Genomic DNA, 26,192 nt, shown 5'->3' with positions numbered 1-26,192 from the left:
GAATTGCGAAACAACCTGCGTTGGATGACAGTTTCGCAAGCACCTGAACAAAGCTTCCATGCCACAACACACGCCTTTAGAATAATTACATCATCCCAATCACGACCCTAAATATTTTTAACAGCGGAAAAACAACATATGCTATTATCTGTGAACAACAAAATAGGTTAAAAGAGAAAATACAATGTGGCTTCAAAATATAGCCCAGCACCAACTAAGGTGATATCACTTCGGCATGGAGTTTATAGCGTGTTGTGCTTTCTTTCTTCATGGAGATGAACCATAAAGAAATTTGAACCATTACAGACAAAAAGGATTTTTGCAGCTGAAATTTATTTGTTCATAAAGAATGAATGTAGTTCCCTAACTGCAAACATGAACCAGCGCAAGCATCGCTTCTGTTGTACAAACGACCACAAACAATAAGCAAAAAGAATCTGACATCCATAGAACCAAAAATTGAGACATCGCAATTTATGACATTTTGTGAAAAGGAAAATAATTGCTACCACCTTCATGTTTTACCTAGCATCTGTACATCATAAAGAAAACCATGAATTTCATCTTAAAATTTTTCACTGGCACCAATAAATGGTGCAGTACAACCATCCATACTCTACAAATATTGTTTGGATCTTGTTCTAGTTCTGTTCTGCGTGGCTGACTATACAAGCTTTGTAGCTGAAGTTTCGTGTAACCATATTGATACAATTTTACAGCAATGGCATCCAAACTTGATGAGCAAACCTGTATGATGACATTGTGTTGACCCCATTTTGATTAGTTGGTTGGGCAGAACAAGGCGTTCAAATGCCATTTTCTTCTTTCGACATAACAAGGCATTTTATTACCAGGTAAATTACATTATAATATACAACAAAGGCCGGGGAATAAGCAACTACAGAACTTTCCTTCTGAAATCGGACATGAAAATAGCTTTGGCTACATGTTGCAGTATTCCTTCAAAGTTCAACCATCCACATTTAAGAAAACTCTAAGCAAAACTCGATACAAACACATAAGAACTTCGTCCCGAGTTCTCATTTTTCTTCCAGCATTTGTCTGGGCTTAAAGCACTGCAAATTTTACTGGCTGGATACCTGCAACCATAATTCAGTGCTTGCTGCTTTGAATCCACATTTTGTAATCTGCAAGCAGCTTTTCCCTCTCAGACGGTGAAGCTGAAAGTAACCATTTGCTAAAATCAAGTTCTGCCATGCCTGTGAACTGAGCCAGGAGATTATATAGCTTCGTCTTATCGTGTTTTTCTCTAGATGTTCCTCCAATTTTCGTGCTAACCACTTTTGTCTTTTCCTTTACTTTCTGATTGGCTACATCAGAATGAAGTTTGCTGTAGCTTGGCTTGAGGTTAATTTTTTGGGATAAATTTTTTGATTGCTTTCTTTCAGACAGATGTCCACCCTCTACTCTGTTATGGTTTAAATTTGCATCTTCAATGGGTCCTTCCAAATGTTGTGCCCCGAAATTCACAACATCTTCATTTCGATGAGCATATATGACTCCTGCATATATGAATACGTACACCATTTCAGCTTTGTTCCATGAAATATAGAACTGGTGAAAAATAAATTAAAGCTGAAATTCAACGAGTTGCAACAAGTCCAATAAAGCCACTGAATGTAAAGGTTACAATCTAACATAGCATGCACAGTAAAATAGGCAATATATGTGAGATGCAAGTACTAACATGTTGAAAATCCAGAATTAATGGATGGCTTCTATTTAACTAAGATGCAATGGAAATTAAAATTTCCTGAAGCAAAAGCAAGTATAACTTCATTTCAAATACAAATGGTGGAAATGCACAGCTCACCCAAAAGAGGTGACTATTTAGAATCTGAAAATCAAGTTGTTCATCCTGCAAATCTTTTCGAGGGGCAATCGATATCAATGGGAAAAATTCTTCTAACACAAGAAAATTGCACTATCTTCAAAACAACGTTGGAGAGATCAATTCAGAAGGGGAAAAGGGGTTCCCAAAGTCTCAATAGTCATGAGTTAACAAATATAATTCAGAGTGCACTTGAGAAGTGCAAAAGAGCAAAAAATAGGAAATATGAATCAAATTGTTTTCCTATAAATGCTTGGTTTGATGAGGAATGCAAAATGGAAAGGAAAACCTTGAAAAAGGCAGGCGAGGAAAAGATGAATGTAAAGTTATATAAGCAGGCAGATTTTAAAAAGAAAAAATATGAGTTCATGCAAACAATGCGAGAAGAGTTAATATATCTAGGCAAAAATAACCCAAAGCTTTTTTGGCAAGAACTTCAACAAAGAAAAAAGCAAATTGAAAATAATATTACAGCCAATCAATGGTTTGATTATGTAAAACATCCTTATAAGAAAAAATCAAAGGAGCCTCCTCCCAGGATCAACACAACTACAAAGCTTTTCACATTACAGGAAGTAGAGACAGGAATTAAGAAGTTGAAAATAGGAAAGGCAAAGGACTTGGTTGAACTTCAAGCAAATTATCTAAAGTTGGGAATGAACATTCTTGCACCGCACATCATGAGAATATTCAATAAGGTCATTCGACAAGGATTCCCAAGAGATTGGACAACTAGTCTAGCAATACCCGTTTTTAAAAGTGGAGACATTAATAATCCTTCCAACTATAGAACCATTATGATCAATCCTTTGTTTGCAAAGCTCTTCAGCGGCATGCTAGAAAATAGAATCAGTGAGTGGGCGGAAGTCAAAGAAAAGAGGGAAAAAGGGCAAGCAGGTTTTAGGCTGAAGCATTCTACAGTAGATCATGGTATCACATTGAAACACATTATTGAAAAGGTTTGGGAGGGAAAGAAGAAGTATTTTGTTGCTTTGTTGACTTCAAAAAGGTATTTGACACAATCTCTAGAAATAAGTTGTGGAGTAGAATGGAAGAACTTGAAATTCCTTTGCATTATAGAGTTGTTGTCCATAGACTTAATGAAGAGGTGAAAGTCAAAATTAGAACTTCAGCAGGCATTTCAAAAAGCTTTAGAAGTGACATCGGAGTTAAGCAAGGCTGCCCTTTATCCCCTACTCTTTTGGTTTATATATTGATAAATTGGAAGAGTGGCTAAATCTGCAAGGTGGGGATGGTGTTCGGTTGGGGGAGTTTGTGATAAAGCTTCTTTTATATGTTGATGACCTTGTATTGATTGCTAAATCAGCCCAGGGATTGCAAATGCACCTATATGCCCTTGAGCATTTTTGTAAAGAAGTGGGGATGCAAGTCAATACCAGCAAGACCAAAATAATGATTTTCTCAAATAAAAAGAAGCAGAGCCAGCATACATTCTTCTTTGAAAGCAACATTCTTGAAGAAGTAAATGAATACAAGTACCTCGGGATTGATTTCAACAAGCAGCTTAACTGGGAGCATTGCAGAAAGAAGAGAATTTTAGGAGGGTGGAAAGCACTATATGCTCTTCAAAAGAGATGCAGAGAGGCAAAGTTATCAGATTGGAAAACAATTAAAGTGATTTTTGGGCTCCTAGTTTGTCCAGTGATATTATATGGGTGTAAAGTGTGGGCTAGCAACATCCCTGTCTCAAAATGGAAGTAAGTTGAGAAAATCCAAAAACATTTTATCATGAGCAAGTTTAAAATAAAAAGTTCAGTTTCTTATGAGGTAATGCTGAGTGAAACAAGAGCAACTTCCATCGAAGCAATTGCTATAGTGCGTCTCATAAGGTATCTACAAAAACTTGAGCAAATGGGAGAAGATAGATGACCTAAAGTTATCTTCAATGAAGGAATGAGTGAAAGAAAGAGATCATGGATGAGACAAAACAACAAATGGATGCAAAACTGAAATATTTACCTCAATGCATGTCCCACAAATAGCAAGGATTTAAATAGTTTTATTATGGAGAAGTTTGGTAAGCATATATGGGGAAAAGAGTTGGGTAGAAAGAAGAATTACTATGTTCAAGAATTCAACCCCGCTTGTGATCTCCAACAAAAAGAGTACATTGGAGCTAGCATTCCATGGAGAGCAAATATTCTTATTCCTCAATTAAGAACTAACTCACATCAACTACGGTGCGAAACAGGTCGGTGGAAAAAACCTAAAGAAGCTTGGGAAGAATGGGTGTGTACTTTTTGCACTTTTGGGGCAGTGGAATCGGAAAAATATTTGATTTTGGAATGTGATGCTTTCAGAGACATCAGAGACAGTAAAGCAGTATGTTAACATCAGTTCCTTGGCATTGTCTTTTCAGTGAGGGGACTGTTAGAAAGTTGGGTCAGCTCATCATTAATTTGAATAATAAGAGGATTGAATTGCAAAAGGAAAAAAGCAGAGAAACTAGTGGTCCAATAGACTATATCAAGTCTCGTGGACATCAAAATTTCATTTCTTTTATCTGATGTCCCAGAACTAGAATTTGGTTATTAAAATTTATTGCTTTATTTTGTTTAATCCACGCAATGATAGTCTGCAAAAATTGTCTTGGTTTTAACTTTTAAGAAAATACATTTCACTCTGAAAATTCATTTTTCGGTGGAAAAAACACAATACACACAATACAGCACATCTGCCAAATTATTGAAAACACTATTTTATCTGATATTCCAGAACTAGAATTTGGTTATTAAATCTCTCTCTTCATTTAGTTTCATCCACAAAATTGTTTCTTATTGTTCTTAACTTCTATGAAAAATGTTACCTATCTGAAAATTCATTTTTTTTTGGTGGAAAAAAAAAAACAATACAGTACAGCTGCCAATTTATTGAATTGTAACATTATAATTTCTCTCAAATACATTAACAAGGCATTCACTTTCTAAAAAATGAAGCGTGCAATATGAAATTCGTTTGTTTTTGAATCTGGACTTGCAGGAATTTTTCTCTTAATTTAACACACTGTATAAAAGCTACACACATGCATTTCACGATATTGTCAAACTTGTTCAGGCATTTCTACCTACGCAAAACTTTAACATTTTGCAAAGACACTGCAAGTATGTCCGCTATTGATCTGGCAAAGAAAGGTAATATAGAGGTAAGCAGATGACTGATTAATCAACTGGATGGGCTGGTGGGCATTAGGCCTCAAATGTGACTTTGCAACTGATTTGAGCATGTTGTAGGGTTCAAGAAGATAATGTCTGAGATGTATTTTTTACAATCTGCAATTTGTATGCTCAAGTGAGTGTTGCACTTGTGTGAGGTGTTCGTAGCTTTTTCAACTGTTTCTGAGGTCCAATTCCCCTACAAATTCTTGCCACAACATTCCAAGTTGTTGGTAGTGTTAACAGTGAAGATATAAAATGGTCTTATAATAAAGATGAAATCTACTTTGGGACAATATTAAGTGCCCTGTGTCAACCCCCGGGGCAGCTCAATTGGCAATGGCCGTAAAAATGAAGTGTTGTGTACCAGGAAGTTCAAGGTCCAAATCCTCCCAATTTCCTCGTATCTGCAGAAGAGGCATACGTAGGCACCTAAGGATTACAGTGGCAGAGTCAGAATCGACCCCATGTCATGCAAGTACGAAACCAGCGCAGTTGCAGATTCCTCTGTTCAGACTATATATATATTAAATGACTTATGTCACATGTCATAAATAGATTTGTGTTAGATTAAGTTAGAGATTAACCAACAAAGTGGTTTTAAGGGATTTTTTGGCACAGGACATTGTCTCCCTTGTATGTATCAACATCCACACCATATTGAGTATGTACCAAGCCTATTATTCTTTCTTTAAATATATTATGGTTTGCATTACTTTTCCACGTTCTTGTGTGATTTTTCTCACATAGAATAAAAGCCACAATGGAGAAGAAGCCAAGAAAGTTGCAGGTGAAGGAACCAAGCAACTGCTATCATCATAGAAGGCACCGAAGGACAGCAATCACGAATATGGTTGGACAAAGCAAATTGATCTTTGACATATTTAATAATTGATTACTGGTTGATCAGGTTGGAATGGATATTTGTAAAGTTCAAAATAATAATAATAAACTATGAAATCAAATCAAATAATTCATGAAGTATTATCATCTAGGCACATGGATTGAAGGCACAGAGATCGATGAATCATTGCTCAACAATTAACAGATAGTCAGATACATTGTGATGTGTAACCTCCAAGATGAGAACCCGTGAGGTAAGTCACTATTAAAAAGTGACTCTGAATAGAAGGTGACAGAAACCCTTCGGCGACACAGCAACCTGTGTGGAACTATGAATTACCTCTTTTGGTTAAGTCAATGTGGAAGTCTTCAGCCTGAGCTGAAAGGCCACGAATTGCTAAATAACTTGTCTAAACTTAAGCATGAAAAGCACTGAAAAAGAGGAAGTACCAAGGAACCATTGAATCAAGGGAATGACCACTGTTGTGCTATGCAAGCCCATAGTGGCATCACTGTGAATGGTAGCAGGCCTTGGCTCAGAAGGTTGAAAGACAGTGAACTGATTTTTGTGTATGAAGGAGAGCTGCCTTCATGATTCCTTACCCTGATATGAGCATTGTTAAAGCCTGAGTGAGTCTTTTACTTGTGCTGTAGGATTTGGCTCCGGGGTGACCAACTGCAAAAAAGCTACAGTGTAGTTGAGCCTATGGTTGGGTGGAGAGTGGTTTTTCCTTTTTTAGTGTCCAACAATGCTTCAAGTGATACAGTAAGTGTATTTATTTCTCTATATTGAAATGCCTTTATTTGTTCAAAGCTTCATGAATGTTGTCAAGCTGGGTTGCTGAGTATGTATGAATGATGAGGGAGAAGTATTGTTTAATTGTGTTTGATTACTAGCTGTGAATACCTATAAGAATAAATGATTGTAGGCTATGGAACACGAGATCTCCAAAACCCACAAAAGGTTTCGCGAGAAAAGACTTGGAGACGTGTCAATTAAATTAATTAGCCATAATTAAAATATTTCCTAAATCTAACTTAGAAAAAGTGGTTAATTAAACTGAATTAAATGAGGAAGTTCAATTTTGCTCTAGGGGCTTCTATTGATGAATTCAAGTTGATCTCAGCCATTGGTTGAGATGTAATCATGGCCATTGAAACTCCAACGAAGATGGGTTTGGAGAAGGCATCAGTTGTAGTGTGAGCATTTCGACTACCTTGTTGCAAGTATTCAGCAAAGGCACAAATGAAGCTAGGGAAGCACCAAAGGTAGGGGTTTCAGCAGAGATTTGAGAGCAGGAGTCCATAGGAATTTTCCTCGGTATTTTCTAGTGTCCAAGTGACAGGAAGAGGAGGCTAAATTCATCTGCAGAGGAGGCCACTACAGCTAGTGCAAGTAGTCAGATTTCCCAGTGCGAGTTGTTGGAGGAGCCACATTTCAGTGGCCAGTTTACCGAATTAGTGTCCCGAAGGCAAAGCGAGTGGGTTTCAAAGGCAAAGAGAGGCAAGATGACTTGCTAGGAGGTGATTCCGGAGCTATATAAATTTTCTGGAGGCAGTCGTACGGATTCCCAACTAGGCAGTGTGAGTACCCTGAAAGTGTGAGTTGCTAGGAAAGATGGCCAGATCAATTGTAGAAGGAGACAAGGGTGTCTCCAGATTATTTTGCCAATAGAGATTGTCGGAGCTTTGCCTGAAAGGAAAGCAGATTATTGTACTCTTGAATTTGCTAAAGATCATAATAAAACCCTCATCTGTTGCACTAGTTTTCCCTTTGGGGTTTTTCCAAGGACAATTGTCCAAAAGCAACGATGTCAAATTTTTGTGTGTGTGCATATTTTCTCAATTCCAGTTTTTATATTCTACAACATATTTTTATTGGTGAAGATTGCAATTGTGAATTTATCGTTATTTCGTAATATTAAATTACAATAGACAAATAAACTGCATTCAGTTAGAAGATAAATATCCAGTAATTGCAATCATGGAAATTTCACATGGTATCAAAGCAACAAATATTGGATCAAAGGCTCTAGAAGTGAGGGTTGCGCAGTTCATAGGGAGATCTGAAGCACAGTAAACCAGATAGTGTGAATTGCAAAGAGGCAGCAGTTCGATATCCAATCCAGGTTGGAGGAAAAGTTTGATTTGTCTCAGAGCAGTAGCAGTAGGCAGTAAGGTTGCAGGAAGACGGTTTCCATTGAGTAGATCAAAGATTCACAAAGCAGATCTAGCGCAAAGATTTGCAGAATAAGGGTTTTGCAGTAGCAGATCAGCATAGGGCAAGGAAGAGAAAAGTGCACGAATATTTATACCCAGGACTTCTCCAATGTATTTGAGTTTCTCAAATTTACCAGTATGGTTTTAGAAAGATTCAGTGATCAAGGTGCTATGGATTTTTCTTCCAGATTGGAAGATGAATTTGCTCAGATAGCTTGCCTCTCTAGCTCGACTTCACAGGGTGTCTGGGAAATTGACAGTGGAGCATCAACACACATGACAATAGTTAGAGACCACTTCTCTGGCTATAGGGAGGAGTAGATGGAATTCCAAATCTAGATGGGAAACAAAACTAAATGTACTCTAGTTGAGAGAGGTACCATCGAGATTCAGAGAGAGTCAAGAGCAAGCACCAGTGTTACAGATGCGTTGCATGTGCCAAGCTTAGGTATGAACCTAATTTTAGTCTCAAAACTACAGGGTAAGGGATATGATGTCCAGTTCGTAGCTAAGAAGGTATTTATCAAACACCAAAACTGCAAGAAGGTGAACAAGAACGGGGTTCGAAGCAACAGGTTATATAAGTTGCAGTTTGATTCTCCAAAGGCACTAGTCTACAGCACCAGTAGAAATGGGTCATCTATACCATGGAGTGTTGAGAAATGTAACTAGTTTCGGTCTTCATAATTGTTGTACTCATTTCAATATGTATCCTATGTCAAAAAAAAAATTATTATTATTAAAGCATGGGTTTCATGCTCATTATTGATGGTCTTCTAGGTAAAAGCATGTTCTTTGTGCTTCTAGGGTTTGTTAGGTCTTAGGGTTTATTGTCATGAGTCAAAGGAGTCAACATCATGTTTATGAGACCCTTCCAGGCAAAATGTAATTGGAAAAATAATTATTTTTTAGTCTAGAAAGTCCTTGAAACTCGTAAAGTACAAGTCGGCCCTAGCAGCATCAAGTCGCCTTAAAGGAGGGGATTTGACTCCTTTTGAAGGTTATATAAAGGAGCAGTTCGACCTCATTTGGGACACACTCACACAAGTTCAATCTATCAAGAAAGAGTTCAATCTGAAACTAGGAAGTAGCAAAAGAAGAGCGAAGGTCTGGGAGAAGAAAGAAGGACGAAAAATATCCATTTGGGGCTCTATCTCTCTCACAAGTGCGAAGTTCTAGGGTTTGTAGTGCTGCAAAAGGAGGATGAAGTTGCAGATCTGAGTTGCAATAGGACAGTGAAAAATCTTGTAGCTGGAAGGAAGAAAGCCCTACCTTGACCATGTTGACCTTGGGAGAGTTGTCTTGCTCTAGGTAGGTCTCAGGAAAAGCTAGATTAGGGTTTCTGAGGAAGCTACAAGTCCGAAATTGCAAGGTCGAAGTTGCAGGACGAGTTGCAGTATTGAAGTTGGCAGGTCAAAGACGCAGTATTGAAGTTGGTTGGTGCAGAATCAAGGAAGGTTTTGAGGAAGGGCCGACTTGCTCAGGGAAAATTTTGAGGATGGATATCCATTTGAAAGTTTAGAAACCTTCGCGAATCTTAGTAATCTATAATTGAAAATTTGGGAAATGTTTGATGATATTTTTGTAAAAAAGATCTAAATGTCTAATTATATTATATTAGACTATATAAGATCTTGGTGATTTTTAAGGTAAAATAATTTCATACTGTAAAACTTGGGCAAATTATTTTCATAAAAATGGAAATTGGCAAATCTTTTTTTTTGAAAAAAGTATAGAAAATTAGCCCACTTGCGAATATTAACCCCTAAATCTCTGGATTTGGTACTACGAGAAGGACTTGGTCTAGGGTTTGGGTCTTTGTATCTCATTTGAAGCATATTCTAAGAAGATAACAGTTTCCAGGTTTTCCCCTTGGAGGGGTTTTTCCCTAGCCGAGAACCTAATATCTGTGTCCTCTATTGTTGTCGTTTTTGTTCTTGATATTTTTTGATGAAAAGATCTAACTAAAGAACATAAAGAAGATAATTAAGATTCAAAAGCAAATATCAAGGTTAAGGAAAATAAGGTTAATAGCTGCCACTATCCATTTTCCAACATGGAATCAGAGCTAAGCTAAACAAGGAATGCAATTGAAAGGACACTAAAAGGAATTGATTGTCAAGAGGAAAAGGAAACTCTCAAGAAGACTTCAAGAAGGATTGAAGACTCTTTAGTAGAATACCTAGAAGGAAGGTTTCTACTGAAGGAGATCAAGACTACATCAAAGGAAAAGTACAGAAAGGGTGTTGATCTCTCTCTAGAAGATCTATTTGGAAGGCATCTTTGAAGGAAGAATCAAGGGACTTTGGAAGTTGTTATAAAGGACTCTTCAAAGATCTTAAAAGCATCAAGAAGATTGAAGAAATCATCAAGAAGAATCTTAATCTCAAGTAAGTATCATACTATAACATCATGTCTGAATCTTCAAGTCATATGGGTTGTTTTTGCAAGGAGAGAAATAAGTTTGTTGGGGCATCAAACTATCTAGCATGGAAGAAAAGAATTGACTTGATACTCACAGAACAAGAAGTAATGGAATATGTTACTAGGGAAATCACTGAACCAAGCAAGGACAAGACACAAGAACTAGCAAAGTACAAGAAAGGGGAAGTAAGGGCTCAAAGGATCATAGTTGAATCAATTAAAGATTCTCTTGTTCCATTTGTTGCAAACATGAAGACTTCCAAGGCCATGTATGAAAAGCTAGTGAATTTGTACTTTGTAAGTACAACAAGACAAAAGATGTCTTTGCAGAACAAATTATATAGAATGAAGAAATCAAAGGATGAGGATGTGGCATCCTTTCTCATGAGAGTCTCTCAACTAAGAGACCATCTACAAGGACTTGGGGAACCAATTACTAATTTTGAAGTAACCATCTGTGTACTAAATGCATTGCCACCAGAATGGAGCAGCTTTGCAACAAGCATTTACTCCAAGAAGGATTGAACTCCATTTGATGAGTTGTGGGCTCAATGCATATTGGAAGAATCAAGGATCAAAGTAAAAGATGATATTGGATCAAATGAGCAATCTCAAGCCTTTCTAGCTCGAGTCAAGAAGCTAAAGAAGGGAAAGTTTGGTAAATCCAGAAGAACGACATGTCCAAGGTTCAATGCTTCAAGTGCAATGAGTTTGGATACTTTAAAAGGGACTATCCAAACCAACAAAACAACAAGAGAAAGGAAAGGAGTGAAGCTCATGTAGGCGAAGTAGTGTGAGAACCTGAGAAGAAGACAAAAAAGGAAGAAGTGAAGGATCTTTACTATTGAAGAAGGTTCTTGACTATCAGGTTCTTTATAGGGATTAATCTTTCTTTTAGAATACAATGTTTTGCATAGCATCATAGTAAGAAGCATATGATAGTAGAATGTCTAGAATTTACATGATTAAGTTGCTTTGTAGAGATAATCTAAACAAATGGATAGATAGACCATTTTGCATATTGATCATCCAGGCATTATCTAACATTATTTTAGAAGTCATCTTTCTTAGGTGGATCATCATGATCCTAGAAGAACCATAATCATGAAAGGTTCTTGAAAGAAGAACTATGACAAATGTTAGTAGACATTCCATGTAATGTGGAATCAATACTGGTAAAGGGATGAAAGAATGCAATGGGTCAAGATGCAGGGTCTTTGTGAGATATATGAATAGATAAATGATCGGATGAAAGCATAGGAACGCATGTTGGATATAAAAACTTTGGATAAGATTCATATGTATACGGTCTTGTGGAAAGAAAGTTGATCATAAAGTATGCTTACGTATATGGATATATGATGCTTGAAAAGAATAAGGAGTTGACTTAAGGATGTATAAAGATTAAGACTTTCTCTAGAATATGTAAGATAATGATTAACATCCGGTATAGTCTCCGGAAGAAAAATTTGTAACCTGGTAATCAACTTCTATCCTTGGGCACTCTAATGCATGAAGGAAGATTCATATGGAGATGGACCATGAGGATGTTGATGGAACGAGAAGGTCATCATAATCAGGTAAGTATGATTTTCATTATTGTTGGTTATCCAGTTAACATATTATTTTGCTACCTAGTATAATGTTGCAGGAATACATGATGATAATGAGGCAAGTTCAATTATATGGATGAAAATGTATGAGGATTATTGACGGAAGCTCAATATCTAGTACCTGGCTACTGTGAAGTCAAGATGTGAACATCTTGCGATTAAAAGGTAGCAACGCAAGAAGATAACCTGGAGATCAAAGGAATATCACCTTCAAGAAGAAGTTATGATCAGCTTGAAGTTTGGAAAGGCTCAATGTAATTCCTTCATATCAAAGAAGAAAGTGATGAGCAAGAAGGTTGGCCAAGAACCTGTCACAACATTGAAGAGAGAAGATGGCTCCATGATACCTTAAAGAAAGAAAGCTCGATGATGCAAAGAAAGGAGGGAGTTAGGCAGTTATGAAGAACTAGTAGTTGATACTCTTACAAAGACTAGATATAAGACTTGCGATGATGACTTTCCAAATAGAAAGGAAGTCTAGATCTCCTCTAATTTGAGAGGGAGTAAAGGAGTCTCCTTGTATAGGAGCAAGGTTCTATTCTCAAGATTAAAGGAGAATAGGGACGTCCTCTCTGGTTGAGAGGAAGTGATGTTGGACATCACATGTGCATTCTCCTTTTCAGGCGATGAAGAGAGAATAACAAAGTATTGGATAAGCATCTGTGGTTTCCTTAAGGATAAAACATCCAAGAAAGGAAAGGTACCGACACTCTTTGAGGATGTGACATCTATCAAAGAGAAGAGCGGTCGAAGAGGATTGATATTCTTTGAGGAGATGAGATTTTTCCTCTTTTAAGTGATTTTCATCAGAAATCCTAAGGGCACGGGTGGCAAGGGTGTTAAGAACACCGAATTTTTGCGCCGGGAAATGATGGGAGCTAGCATGAAGATATTGTTTCGTGTGAGATTTCTTTCAAAAACTCGGTGAGCAACGGAACCATCCTCCATTCTAGAGAGAAGAATATCAAGGAAGGGAATGCAACCATTAACCTCTACTTCCATTGTGAATTTGATGGAGTCAGATTGGGAATTGAGATGGTTAAGAAACAAATCTAATTTTTCACGACCATGGGGCCAAACGACACAAGTAACGTCAACAAACCCTTCCAGATTTTCATAAAAAAAATAAATGGGGCCTTTGCTCCTTTCTAGATCCAGACAATCGAAAATGTTATCTCCTTAAAACAAAAAATAGAGAAAAAATGGGGATTGCCAAATACCGTTTCAAAGTTTACAATTTGCAAGGAAATTCCTACAAGATACAAACCTGCTCCAAGATTATAATGTCACCAAAAATTCAAATATTATCCTCTGCACTAGGTTGTCAGGGGGTGCACCTGGTGCAAGACCACCAAATGGAACATCAAGCACTTCGAAGAATGCAATTCAGGGGAAGGTTTTGACCCCTACAAATCTGAATTAGAACATTTCAGGCCCATATATTGTGGACCAAACAGAGCAAGCTCCATCCATGGAGGTCAATATCCCACAGGTATCCTCCTTATTCACAACATTGGAATCTAAAGCCATTATTTGTAGATTTAATGGCTTCTGGCCAAAACCAGAAGCATTACATTAGTGGGTGTTCTCTTCATGGACACCGAATCGTGACATCTACCTTTGCTCCAAAGGATTTTTATAGCCTAATTTGACATTCAAAAAGGAACTAGACTTTGTACTAAAAGAAGGGCCTTGGTTCTGGGGTAGGGCTGGACTATCAATTACTCCATGGTTACCAAGTTTTGATGCTACATCCTTAGTGGTTACCACTATGCCATTCTAGGTTAGACTCCCAAATCTTCCCCTTCCTTTCTGGCACCATCAAGTCCTTGAAGACATTGGGAACAAATTGCGCATATTCAAAAAAATAAACATGGAGAGAACAGAAAAAGAAATATTCACCTTTGTTAGGATTTGTGTGGAGATGGATCTTAGCAAAGGATTATCAAATCACATCACCTTGAAGCACAAGAATTTTCAGTGGTCACAAACTCTAGATTATGAGAACACAGCCTTCAAATGTCATGTGTGTTTCCAAACAGGTCATCTTCAGAACACATGTCCTATGGAAAATAAGATCCCAAAAAGGAAAAAGAAGCAACCAAATAGACCAAAAGGATGGCACTATAGTGAACCTTCATTTTCGAAAGATGCGAAGGATAACAAAGAGACACAACCAACACAAACTAAAGATAAAATGGAGGGGGAGGTTGCGGTTCAGGGTGGATCTACCACTCCACCACCGATGGGTCCAAAAATATAAGAACAAAAACCTATGATAGGTCTAGGTGGAACCAAATGAGCACATTCCTTAGAGGGTTCAGATTCAGACAAAGAACCCCCACATCTAGAGGAGGGTCAAGAACTAGCTTTGGTTCTGGTTGATCTAGATCCCAATGCGTTGCAACAGGTGCAAAGAAGGAAGGGAAAAAATGAAAAGATTAGCACTATTTGTCATCCATATATTTCTCTCTTTGTTTTCTCCTTTTTTTTTCTTTTTCTTGGCATGGACATTTTAGCTCCAGATATGCACATTTCTGCTCACTATTGTAATGTCTTCCTTATTTGTGCCCCTTCAACATACACACTATGTGTGTTTACAAAATGTAATTTTTATTTCTATTAATAGAAGTTTCGGGTTTCTTCTTGTGGGAAAAACAAACTTAATCAAACTTATCCCCAATGATGTTTTTATATGTTTTGGTGGCTAAAAGCCTTTATGACCAATGGCCAAGATCATAAACTCAACCTTCATACTAAATGCGATAACCAAATCTAGCTTACAAATTAATTAACCAAAATATTTGGAATATAAAGATACCCATTAGAATAAATAATTAGTATATAAAATGTATGACTAAAAATGATATGATGGAATACAATGAGGGCCTCGTATATATACCTAGGCAAGATGCCCTTTCATGAATAGTCATGTCCTCTGAGACATGTACTTTCATGTGAGACCTCCATACTTAATAAAAAGTGTGGCACATGCACACACACACACAGACATATATATACTTCATATCTTTGTTGCGAACCTCCCAATAAAACCGGCAAATTGTGAGTTTTTCAACTTGCAAATATTTTCAAGAGCTTTCCAAATTTCAAGAAGCCGTGATTTTATTGTGAGTTGAACAAAAAAAATCATTGGGGGGTTTGCAAACCCGAGATTAAATTGTAAAAATCGAGCTGAAATCATAAAAATCATGAGCTTTCATAAATTGGAAAAAATAGATATTTTTGTACATTCTTAATTTTGTTGAGTTTTTTCTGATTTTTTCGATTTTCTCCCAACTTATACAACTTTTTCAATTTTCAAACCCTTGTCTATTTATTCCCAAGTTCGACTTTTGCAACACTGCTTCATACAACTACTTCACACCTCTTTTCACATATGCAAAGTTACATTCATTCAAGTATAAGCAAACATAAGAAATTGCTTTGTAGAATTTGTATTGTAGCCAAACCCTAGCTACTGAACTTCTATTGACTCCTCTACCACTTTTCCTATGAAAAATGTCGGCGGAGTGAGAGGATCCTCTTCCTACAACTGGATTGTTTCCAGTTGCAACAACACAGGGCAATCGTTTCCTGCTAATCCTACTAACTCAAGGCAAAACCCCGATGGAAATCAGCTAAAAATTTAGCAACCACCCCCCTCATCAGGGAGGTGTAAACCCAAAAATTGTCTATCAAAAGCAGTTGTAGACCTGATATTTGAAGTCCATTGCAATGACATCGAGGACAATATTCAATATATGCAGGATCATGCCCTCGTTGGGAAATTCCTCTGCATTTGGACTTTAAAAAATCCCTCACTCAATGGATCCAACTCAAATGGAAACCTATGGGGCAAATAAAGTTAGATTTGGGTGCAAAGGGTTTCTTCACTATCGCCTTTGCCAATTTTAAGAACCGAATGGAAGTATTTGAGAATGGGTTGTATTTCTTCGATTCAGCGGGCCTATATCTCCATTTTTGGATATATATTTTGTGTTGAGCAAGGACTTTATAGTCGCCTCGATATGGATTAGAATGTACTCATTACCACAGGAGTTTTGGTATGAGGAAACCCTGGTTGGCATCGACAATGATGATCGCCACTACATCAAGTCTTCGGAAGCTACTAAGAAACCAAGCATATCTCCTATGCCCACATTTGTGTTTATATGAATATCTCGGAGACGCTTCCAGAGGCCATAAATATTTATTATCAAGAAAGCTCTGGAAGAAAACCCTCAATTATGAGCACATCCCGCTCAGGTGCCGAAGATGCCATGAATATGGCCATCTTTACCGAAATTTCCCTTTACTTACTGCAATTCTAACTCTATTGCACCTTTTGCTCATGATAAGGATGGCTTCAACAAAGTGGGGGGTAAACGCTCAAACCCTGAGCCCTTGGCCTAGGAGCCCTCCTTCTAGATGGATCCCCCTCCCAAAACCCTTTTAAATGCCTCTCTTCTTTGGACGTCACCAACCCTCCTCCAATCGTGTTGCCACCAAAAGTTTAGATGCAAGACTCTGCCCATTCCCTGCCCACCTCCATCATTCGACCTGCCTCTTTTGTCGATCCCCTGCTCCCTTCACCTTCCCAATCCGCGTCCCAAGTTCCCCAACTCGAAACCCCTAAAATAACCCTCGACCCAATTGATGAAATGAAGCTCAATTCCCTCGACTAATTCTAGGATGCTCGAGCTCTAATCCCATCCTCTAAAGGGACTCAACAAAAACTACACAAAGAGGAAAAGTGAAAGGGACAGACAATAAATCTTCAACTTTTGGATGAATTAGGGGGTAGGCTAGTGAGTTCAAGACGAATAAGGATGATAACATATGTTTTCCATGTCTCCAGCATACTGCTGAAATGAAGAACATCTCATGGAATATTAGGGGCCTCAACTGCAAAGGTAAATAGAGACTCCTCAAAGAAAAATGGAAGCCTAAAAACCCTGAAAATATGATGATCCAAGAGACCAAATCATCCAGTGAGACATCTCCAATATAATAAGAAAATAAGGCAAGGACTTCCATGCAATCGCTACAAATGCCCAAGGACATTCAGGAGGCCTTGCTATAATATGGAATGCCCAGGAAGTTCAAATCTTAAATATGTTTGTTGCTTTCTGCATCCTTACTGTCCAATTTCAACTAATTGGATTTGTTGCGCCCATTTTCTTTCTAATGTAAATGGACCAGCGTCTTCAAGAGATAAGTCTATTTTCCTCCAATCAATCGTTGGAACGCACAAACTCTTCTCTCTTGCCACCTAGATCCTCAGCAGCGATTTCAACCTAACCAAATCACTAGATGAGAAGCATGGAGACATTAGGCAGATTGATGCAGATTCAACTCTCTTCCAAGATATAATGACAAACTTGCACTTGGTAGATCTTGCCACCATCATTGTGTTCAAAAGTGTAACTAGGTTCAGTCTTCATAATGACATGTAAATATGATTTTATGTAATGAGATGTAAATAAGAAAAATAAAATTATTTTATTGACTTGCTTCATGGGTTTCATGAGCAAGGGATTTTGTTTTTGAGTCAAGACTCCCATTGAGAGTCTCTATGATTTATTTGTCATCTAGTCATAAAATATGAGTCATCATCATGTAATGAAGTCATGTTACACTTTGTAAAAGGTCAAGCTTGTCTATGCAAAGTATCCTCCAAGAACTTATCATCTATCATCTTCAAGTCAGCGTACAACAATGAAGGAACTCTCTAGAAGAAGTCGGCCTACCTCCAACAGCCATGTTGGCATAAAGGACATGAGGTGAGGTGTATATATAGACACACTTGTCCTCCACTATGAGCAAGCAATTCAATCCAACTTCGACAAGCAGAAGTGCAAAGGAGAAAGAAGAACAAAAATGTGAAGAAAGGTAAAAGAGAAGTGCGAAAAGGAAAGGAGTATTTCTTCTAGGAAGTGCGAAGATAAGGATTCTTTTGGGCAATGCAAAGGTAGGGTAGTGAAGGAGTTTCTTCTAGGGCAGTGCAAAGAAGGGTTTCTTCTGGGACAGCGAAGTTTCTTCTGGAATAGCGAAGGAAGGTTTCTTCTAGGGCAGCAAAGGAAGATTCTTCTAGGTGACCAAAGTAGAGATCTACAGACCGAGTTTCTCTAGAGGAGACCAGTGAAAGCCTAGAGACCAAGATTCTCTAGAGAAAGTCGAGAAGGAGCAATGTGAAGGATAGAGACCGAGTTTCTCTAGAAGGGGTCAAGGAGAGCAGTTTGAGACCAAGAAGAAGGCAAGGAAGGGAAGAGGCAGAGCATCATGGTTAGTGACAAGGTTCTTGGGAGGATACTAGAGTCAAGGGTTTGTGTCATGGTCTTGGTACTTATGAATTGAAGATCTAGAAGAAGAATTTTGATCGGGTTTTCCTCTAAAGAGGTGAGAGGTTTTGGCCCTGGCTGAAAAGCCTACATACTGTGTCACTTGTCTTTTATTGTGCATATTGGTAATTGTCTTGATGAGAAGAACACATTAATAAGCTAGCAAACAGAAGACTATACGTTAAGAAGTAAAAGTATATCACAAGCAATTATCAAACAAAGAAATCTCTTAACCCTCAATGACCTAAATTTCTCAACACATTGAAACCTTCACTTGGAATAGCAAAAGAGGACAGGCACAGCAAGTGGCATCAAAACTGGATTGCTTCCTAGTCATTGAGTCTATAATGGCTTAGGACAGCTTTTTGTAGGCATTTCTACCCTCGAGTAATAGACCACGCAAAAGGCCTTTTCATTTTGGAAAGTTTTGGCTTCAACATCATGATTTGCAAGCAAACATCAAGCAATGGTGGGGAGAATTGCAAGGCTTAGAAGGCTCTTCCATGTATAAACTCCAACAAAAATTGAAATACATCAAATGGCAGTTCAAACGCTGGAACGAAAACAAATTCGGTAATATCATAGACAAAAACCATAAACTAGAGCAGAAAATGGAGACCATACAACAAGAAGCCATTCTATATGGTTGATTTGATGCATTAATCATAGAAGAAGCCACTACCCTCACTAATTTTGAGGAACGCAGGAAGCAAGCATAACTCTTATGGCAACAGAAATCAAGAGTTGTTGGCATAAAGAAAGGTAAAGGAATACAACTTTATTCCATAAATTTGTGCTTCTGCACGACACCACAATAGTATATCCTCCATTAAAAACTCAGCAGGTGACAAACTACTAGATTTCGAACAGATTACCAAAGAGCTTATCCACTTTTATCAAAACATTTTGAACAGGTCAGAGGTGATCCAACATATCATAAAGCATATACTTATATGGTCATCAACGAGCAGAATGAAGCCCTGCTCTGTGGAATCGCTAATGAGGAAGTGGAAATGACTGTTAAAAGGGATGCCAAACAACAAGGCCCCTGGCCTGGATAGCTTTACTATAGAATTCTTTCACAGCTGCTAGTCCATAATGGACCACAAGGTATAGCAAGCGGTGGAAGAATCTAGGAGGACTCGCTCCATCCTCAAAGCTCTTAATGCCACCTTCCTTACATTGTTTCCAAAGCAAGATACGATGGAGGATCCTAACGGATTCGGACCCATCGCTCTTTGTAATGTTATATACAAGATCAATACTAAAATCATTGTTGATCGTCTCAAGACCCTACTCCCAAAGTTTATCTCGTCAGAGCAAATTGGCTTTATAGAAGGCTGCAAAATCCTTAATGGCATCATGCTTGCTCACGAAGTCATCCACTCCCTAAAAATCTCACATAAACCTGGGATGTTGCTTAAGCTAGACCTTTGAAAAGCTTTTGACAAGCCTAACTAGAAATACTTGTTCCACATCCTCAAAGCTTTTGGCTTCTCCAAGAACTGGACAAATTGGATTTGTAATCTCTTATCTTCTACCTCCTTCTCCATCCTTGTCAATAGTTCTCCATCTGCCCTGCTTAAATCCTCCTGTGGTATCCGTCAAGGTGATACCTTTTTGCCTTTTCTTTTCATTCTGGCCATGGAAGGGCTGGAGCAATCTCTTAAAGTAGCAGTCTCCATGAACTCACTCCAAAGCCTCCGTCTTTTCGATGATGATCTCCCCCTCACTCATCAACAGTTCGTAGATGCCACAATGGGAATGGGCACCCTATCTATCTTTGAAGCCCGACAGTTTCTTTGAATTCTCGAGGCATTTTCTCTTGCCTCAAGTATGGATATCAACAAATCTAAATCTCATGTTTTCTTCTTCAACACTCCTCTCTCTATTCAACAGCGTATAGCCAATATCCTGAGCTTTCAAAAATGCAAGTTTCCCTCAAAATATCTAGTAGCCACGTCAGTAGAAAGCTCATTGAAATGGGGCCTGTGGGAGGTCCTCATATCAAATATCAATTGCAACTTAACAAGATGGGCCTTACGCTCTATGAATATCGCTGACATACTAGTCCTTCTGAAAGTTGTGCTTCAATCCCTCCCCATCTATTTGTGTTCAGCATTAATGGCACCATTCTTGATCCTTCAACAACTCTGGCGAATTCAACAAAAAATTCCTTTTTGGGGGGGCCTCTAGTTTGGAACACAAATGGTCCATGGTGGCATGGGACAAGCTCTACAAACCAAAACTCAAAGTTGGACTTGGTTTGCGAGAGCCAACCACCATGGCGATAATCCTGGGTGCAAAAATTTGGAGGAAATGGATCCAAGGAGGCCCTGACCATTGGAAATATATCTAGCATCCTAAATACACCCCCCACACACCAACGAAGCCCCTAATTCACTTACACACCATGGCACCTGGTTCATCTATATGGTCCCTATTTCCTAAAATACTAGCAGGTCTTGAGAGGGGAACTCACAAGACAAGCACTAGACCAAGTGACAACACTATGAGGTGGGACCCAATGTCACCACAACCACCATCACTTGCTCTTTAGTGGTTGTCACCACAAGGGAGGCTTCCCTATGGCAGTCACCTAATGGATATTCAAGTCTAAGGCTTGGAGGTGACACAGATAGACTTAGGTGGGACACTCAACTTAAGTACAAGGGTTAAACTAGAATAGACAAGGCAAAGCATGCCCTCCAAAAGACATATCTAAGGCACAAGCTACCTAGGGTTTGTGAATAAGCAATGATAACAAACTTACCAAGGTACACAAGGGCAAGAAAAGGCCTCATAAGATGAATATGATCAATTTTTGGGACAACCCTTCAAAAAGCCCCAAGTTGAAGCTTAGGGCTAGATTAAGGTTTACCTTAGGGAAAAATTACATAGGTCTTATGACATCATCCCTAGAATGGAAGATTTTACCATGAAATTGGGGTGATTTTGTGGCAATGAGTCACAAACCACAAGTTAAATTCGACCTTAACCCTAGCCTAGCAACTTGCCTTAAAGGAATGAAAATTTGAGGAGGGAGAGAAGAATTTGTTTTAAAGATATTTTTGTGGTGTGATAACCTATGTGGAAAGGCCAGTGCTTGATCTTAGATGATGGAGTCTAGAGGAAGATCCACTTATGACAATTTAAACCCTAAAATGGAGTAACGGATAATGAAAAACCATAGCTTTCATACCCTAGCTATCATTTTATGAGGGAATAAATTCATTGAGCGGAGCTTAACATGAAGTATCACTCAAGGGATTGTCACACAAATCTTAAAGGGTAATGCATCCAATACATTGCTAAGATTTCATAGAAAAATATTCAATAAAACTAGCACATAGAAACCCTAACAATATCCATTCCATGCAATAGCCATAAAGATATTCAACAACATAGAATACTTACAAGAAAATGCATGAACCAATCCTTTATTATTCCAAAATGATGTCTCCAAAGCAAGAGAATGTCTCCATAAGCAAATACTCCACAAAAGATCACATCTCCACAAGAAACAAGTCTATTTCAACGATGTTGAAATCTCTCAAAGAGGCCAAATTGATCCACAAGTGATGATGAACAATAAAAATGAGTTGACCTCTATTTATATGAGGTCTACCTCATCAAATTTATGACTAATGAAGCCCCTACATCAAGTTTGACACAAAATAACCTTGGGTTACAAGCCAACCCACTAGCTAAATGACAAAATAGACCATAATTTCCCACACGTGAATCATAGCCTCCAAAAGTGTTGATGTCACGACCATTTCTAGCTCCAAATGCCATGTCAACGTGTGATGAGGTGTGAAAATGTGTCATAGTGTTAGAATCATCCAAAATTTGAGGAAGGTCCTTTAAATCCACCTCAAATCCTCCTCTGGTGTCCCAAGTCTAGCTAGGGTGCCATCATGTCAACTCCTTTGTCCAATGTTAGGGCTTCCCAAAGTGCAACAAGCCCGCCCTAGTCTCACAATGGGAGACCATCCTCATTTGTGCTCTAAATCAATTTGTGCCCATCAAGTTGTGTCAAGGCCATCTTGGGAGCATGTTGGGTCCAGTGATGTCGTCATGAAGCATCCTCATTGCCAGCTCAAAGTAGACTAATGTCCTGGGTCCTGAGAGTGCTCAGGGATATGTAATATCTGCTTAAGTCGTCAGGAGGCCCAACTCTCTCAACGTTGCATTTGTTGAGCCATTTTTCTCTTTGAAGAGGCTTGGGTACCTATGGAGTGGGTGCCCTCAAGGTCTGGGTTGTTGTGGACCACCTGATAAAAAATAAAAATAAAAAAAAAAAAATGTATACCATTCATCAGACACTAAGACCATATATGTATCTAAGTGGACCAAACTTGAATGATAAGGGCATATTAATACCTTCAAACAAGGATCACCTTATGATATCTAACTAGACCAAGTCCTATAAATGTGTTCCCTACCTTGATAAAGCTAGCTTATGATCAACCCTATTAGGTGCTTCCAACCCTCAAGGGGAAGTGACAATTCCAAGGTTGACTCCTCAATCAATAGGTGTTAGTGTAAATATGTGACAACGGAGAGGGGAAAAGGCTCCATGGCCAAGTGCCATGGTCAAGAGGACTAGTTTATGGGGTGTACACATCCTCAGTGTATGAATGTAAAGGAGGGAGCAATCATGGAGGCATGAGTTACCATGCACGACCTATTTTTTCCACACCTCTTGTGTGTCTTTTACTTCTTATTGATAATGCCTTGTATTACTACATATAGCTCAAGGATTTAGAGCTTTCTCTTTGTGATGTAGCATTTTTATTACCCCTTAATATGATATAATTGATCACTCATCAGGGTTGGGACATGCAAGGGTACCTTTTGATGTAAAGGAGCATCATGTGCTCAGGAAACGGGTGATGGATAAAGAGGAGGGTGCTGCTCATGCTAGGTTTTTTCCCATGCACTAATTTATGTCCCTAGCCATCTTTTAAATTTTGATTTTCTTCTTTTCTTTTTATTGTGGCCATGATATGTTTTTCCATTCTTTTAGTTGCATCAACCTCCAAGGCAATGTTTTCTAGTGCTACTCAAGGATTTTGGACATATGGGTGTCAAATCCCAATGAACCAATGACAAGTTAGACCCAAAGAATGGATGTGGTATATGGGACTTGTAATGTGTCATGGAAAGTGTCTAGTATAGTATAGGGGATAATGTACACATTATCTCAATCTAGGTTCTTAAAGTAGTGCCCCTCCTATAACCCTAATGTAGAAATTTTCAGATCTGTAGCCCTCCCAGTTTCAAAGTTTTTTGCATATAGTTTAATGCCCACAACCCCAAGTGATAGCTGATAAATAAAACTTTTAGCAAATTATTTTGAAACGCTTTAGATTGCTTCTACACTTTTTCATTTTTTCCGACTAACAAGAAAATAAAAGCACAAGCATAAACAGATGTTTACACAATGATTTTTGGTCTATCTTGACCCTGGAAAAACCCCACAATGGAGAAAACTTGTGATAAGGAGATTTTTATTTTTGCTATTTCTTAGAAAATTTACACAGCAATAAATGACCACATTTATACTCATCTCTCCCAGATAATTGATCCATTGTCTAGCCACTGACAGTCATGAAAACTGTGCCTCTGCCAAACTATATCACTTTAGAAATTCATGCCATAACTAGTTGATAATCACCCTCAAATCTCATGCTTCAGAACAGCGATTGTCCTTCGAAATTTGGGCCAGTCAACCCAAAAATTTCTCTCAATTTTATGTCAACTAACAAGTTGTTCTCTCTCAAATTTCATGTTAAATATCTACTTGATAACTTAGCCTCAAACCCGATTTTTTTGTCACAAACTATGGATCTGCAAGACTATACTTATGACAGTCAAAACCTCCTCGAAATTGCGCAGACGCCCTTCTCCATCCCTCAAAGCTCGTGCTGATAATGAGTGAGAATAGTCTGAAGTTTTGTGTTTGCAATCACTGCTTGAGGTTTGAATTATTACTCTTGTTTTAGTTCGATTTCCTTGGCAAAAATCTCCTCTTGCAAACTCGTGCTTTGTTATAGCAACCTCCTCTCCTTCTTTGCTCCTCTCTTCTTCTCTAACTCTTCACAAGTAGAATGAGAGATCTCTACAACATTTTCCTCCCTTTTAATTTTATTAAGTTAGGAGAACCCTAACCTTTTTTATCAAGGATTGAGATTAGACCTCAACCCTCTAAATCAATGGTGGAGATCATTCCCCCACTTGACCCCATCTTCATGTGGTCCCCCTCATTAATGACTCCTAGTCACTTTATAACTTTATATTTGTACCTTATACTTTTTCTCCTTTATCTAGACTTTAATATAACTCATAAAGTCATATGCTAAAAAGTTGTTTTAAAGTGTTTTCCTAGGCAAAAAAATAAATGCACTAGGAAACACCTCCTTGGTACCTTTTTCTTCAACACTCCCTCTTATCAAGGAAGGTGTTTGTCACCACTCCCATCTTGTCTCTGAAATACACATTGCTTGCCCCTTGCTAATGACTTGGTGAGAATATCTCCAACCTTTTCATTAGAGGATATATATTGAAAACTCACTGCTCCTCTTTGAGTTTAATGCAAAACTCTGATTATCACAGTATATCGTAGTTGGTCTCAGCCTCTAACCAAATTAACCACATATCATTTTGCAAAACCAAATAGCCTCGCAATTGGCCTAACTAACTGCAATATACTTCGCTTTCGCTGAGCTCAGTGCCACTAATCTCTGCTTCCCGTTGAACCACGACACCATTGTCGAACTCAACATGAATCAACATCCGGAAGTATTCTTCCAATCACTAGCACTTCCTACCCAGTTTGAATCTATACATGTTAATTTTAGGCAACAATGGTATGTCCTATGCTTTAGAGCAATTTTACTTCAATTTCTTTATTAGCCCAATATCAATATCCAGATTAGAAATCACATCAACATGATAGTAAAATGCAGATAGAACATAAACATAAACAGTAGAAGACAAGCCAAGACAAGAAGACACAAGATGTGGCACCAGCCAGGGAAAAACCCCAATGTGGGGAAACCCTTGATCAATTCTTCTTATATTCTTCAATAGTTCAGCAGAGAGAGACATAGTACAATTTACAAATCTGATAATTTATGACCGCAGCAAAAGAGCCCTACCCAGAAAAGTTAATGCTGGTCAACAGGGCAGATTTGACCCTCAATAAATTGGTGAGCTTCAATCAACTTCAGCCTCCAAACAACAAGATGAATCAGCGTTAAAAAGAACCCAAAATCAGCCCAGTGAAATCTGGTCAAACAACCAACCTGCAGTCAGCCCTAGCTGTAGTCAACGTTGGTCAAAGTCAACGTTTGGCCTTGATTTCTGTGCCCGGAAATGCGGCCTGCCCAAACAAAGATAGCCCCCACAAAAACACAGTCAAAGGAGGTCAATGCATGCTGGTCAATCCTTGGTCAAACTATCCAAAAATTTGGTCTCCTGAAATTTCGGCCTCCTGAAATTTCGGACGTGTGGATAGAGAGAGGCCTAGAAATCCATACCTAATCAATGTGAGAGAGAGAGAGAGAGAGAGAAGTGTGAAGATTAGTGTGTCCAAATGAGGCTAAGGCATCATGTATTTATAGCAAACGTTGAGGATGAATAGACGTGACTATTGGGCTTCTGAGCCTGCAAAAGTTTGTTGGTCGACCTTAACAATTTGTCCATAATCAAAATAAAT

At 38.3% G+C, this 26,192-nt stretch overlaps 1 protein-coding gene across 1 annotated transcript in view; it reads right to left on the bottom strand.

The window, feature by feature from the left end:
• Window positions 1-533: 533 nt before the first annotated feature.
• LOC149196433 (switch 2-like) overlaps window positions 534-26,192 on the bottom strand; it is a 150,743-nt gene continuing 125,084 nt past the window's right edge. Inside the window, exon 8 of the mRNA XM_089405553.1 lies at window positions 534-1,523. Within this exon, the coding sequence (XP_089261679.1) occupies window positions 1,114-1,523 (410 nt within the window). The 3' untranslated portion in view covers window positions 534-1,113. The remainder of the gene's footprint in view (window positions 1,524-26,192) is intronic.

The sequence above is a fragment of the Pinus tabuliformis genome, chromosome 2_2, assembly GCF_031772625.1.
Source record: "Pinus tabuliformis cultivar Carrire ecotype Pingquan chromosome 2_2, CPIR1, whole genome shotgun sequence".
Taxonomy (NCBI): domain Eukaryota; kingdom Viridiplantae; phylum Streptophyta; class Pinopsida; order Pinales; family Pinaceae; genus Pinus; species Pinus tabuliformis.
Note: the sequence above shows the minus strand (reverse complement) of the source record. Positions and strands in the feature narration are given on the sequence as shown.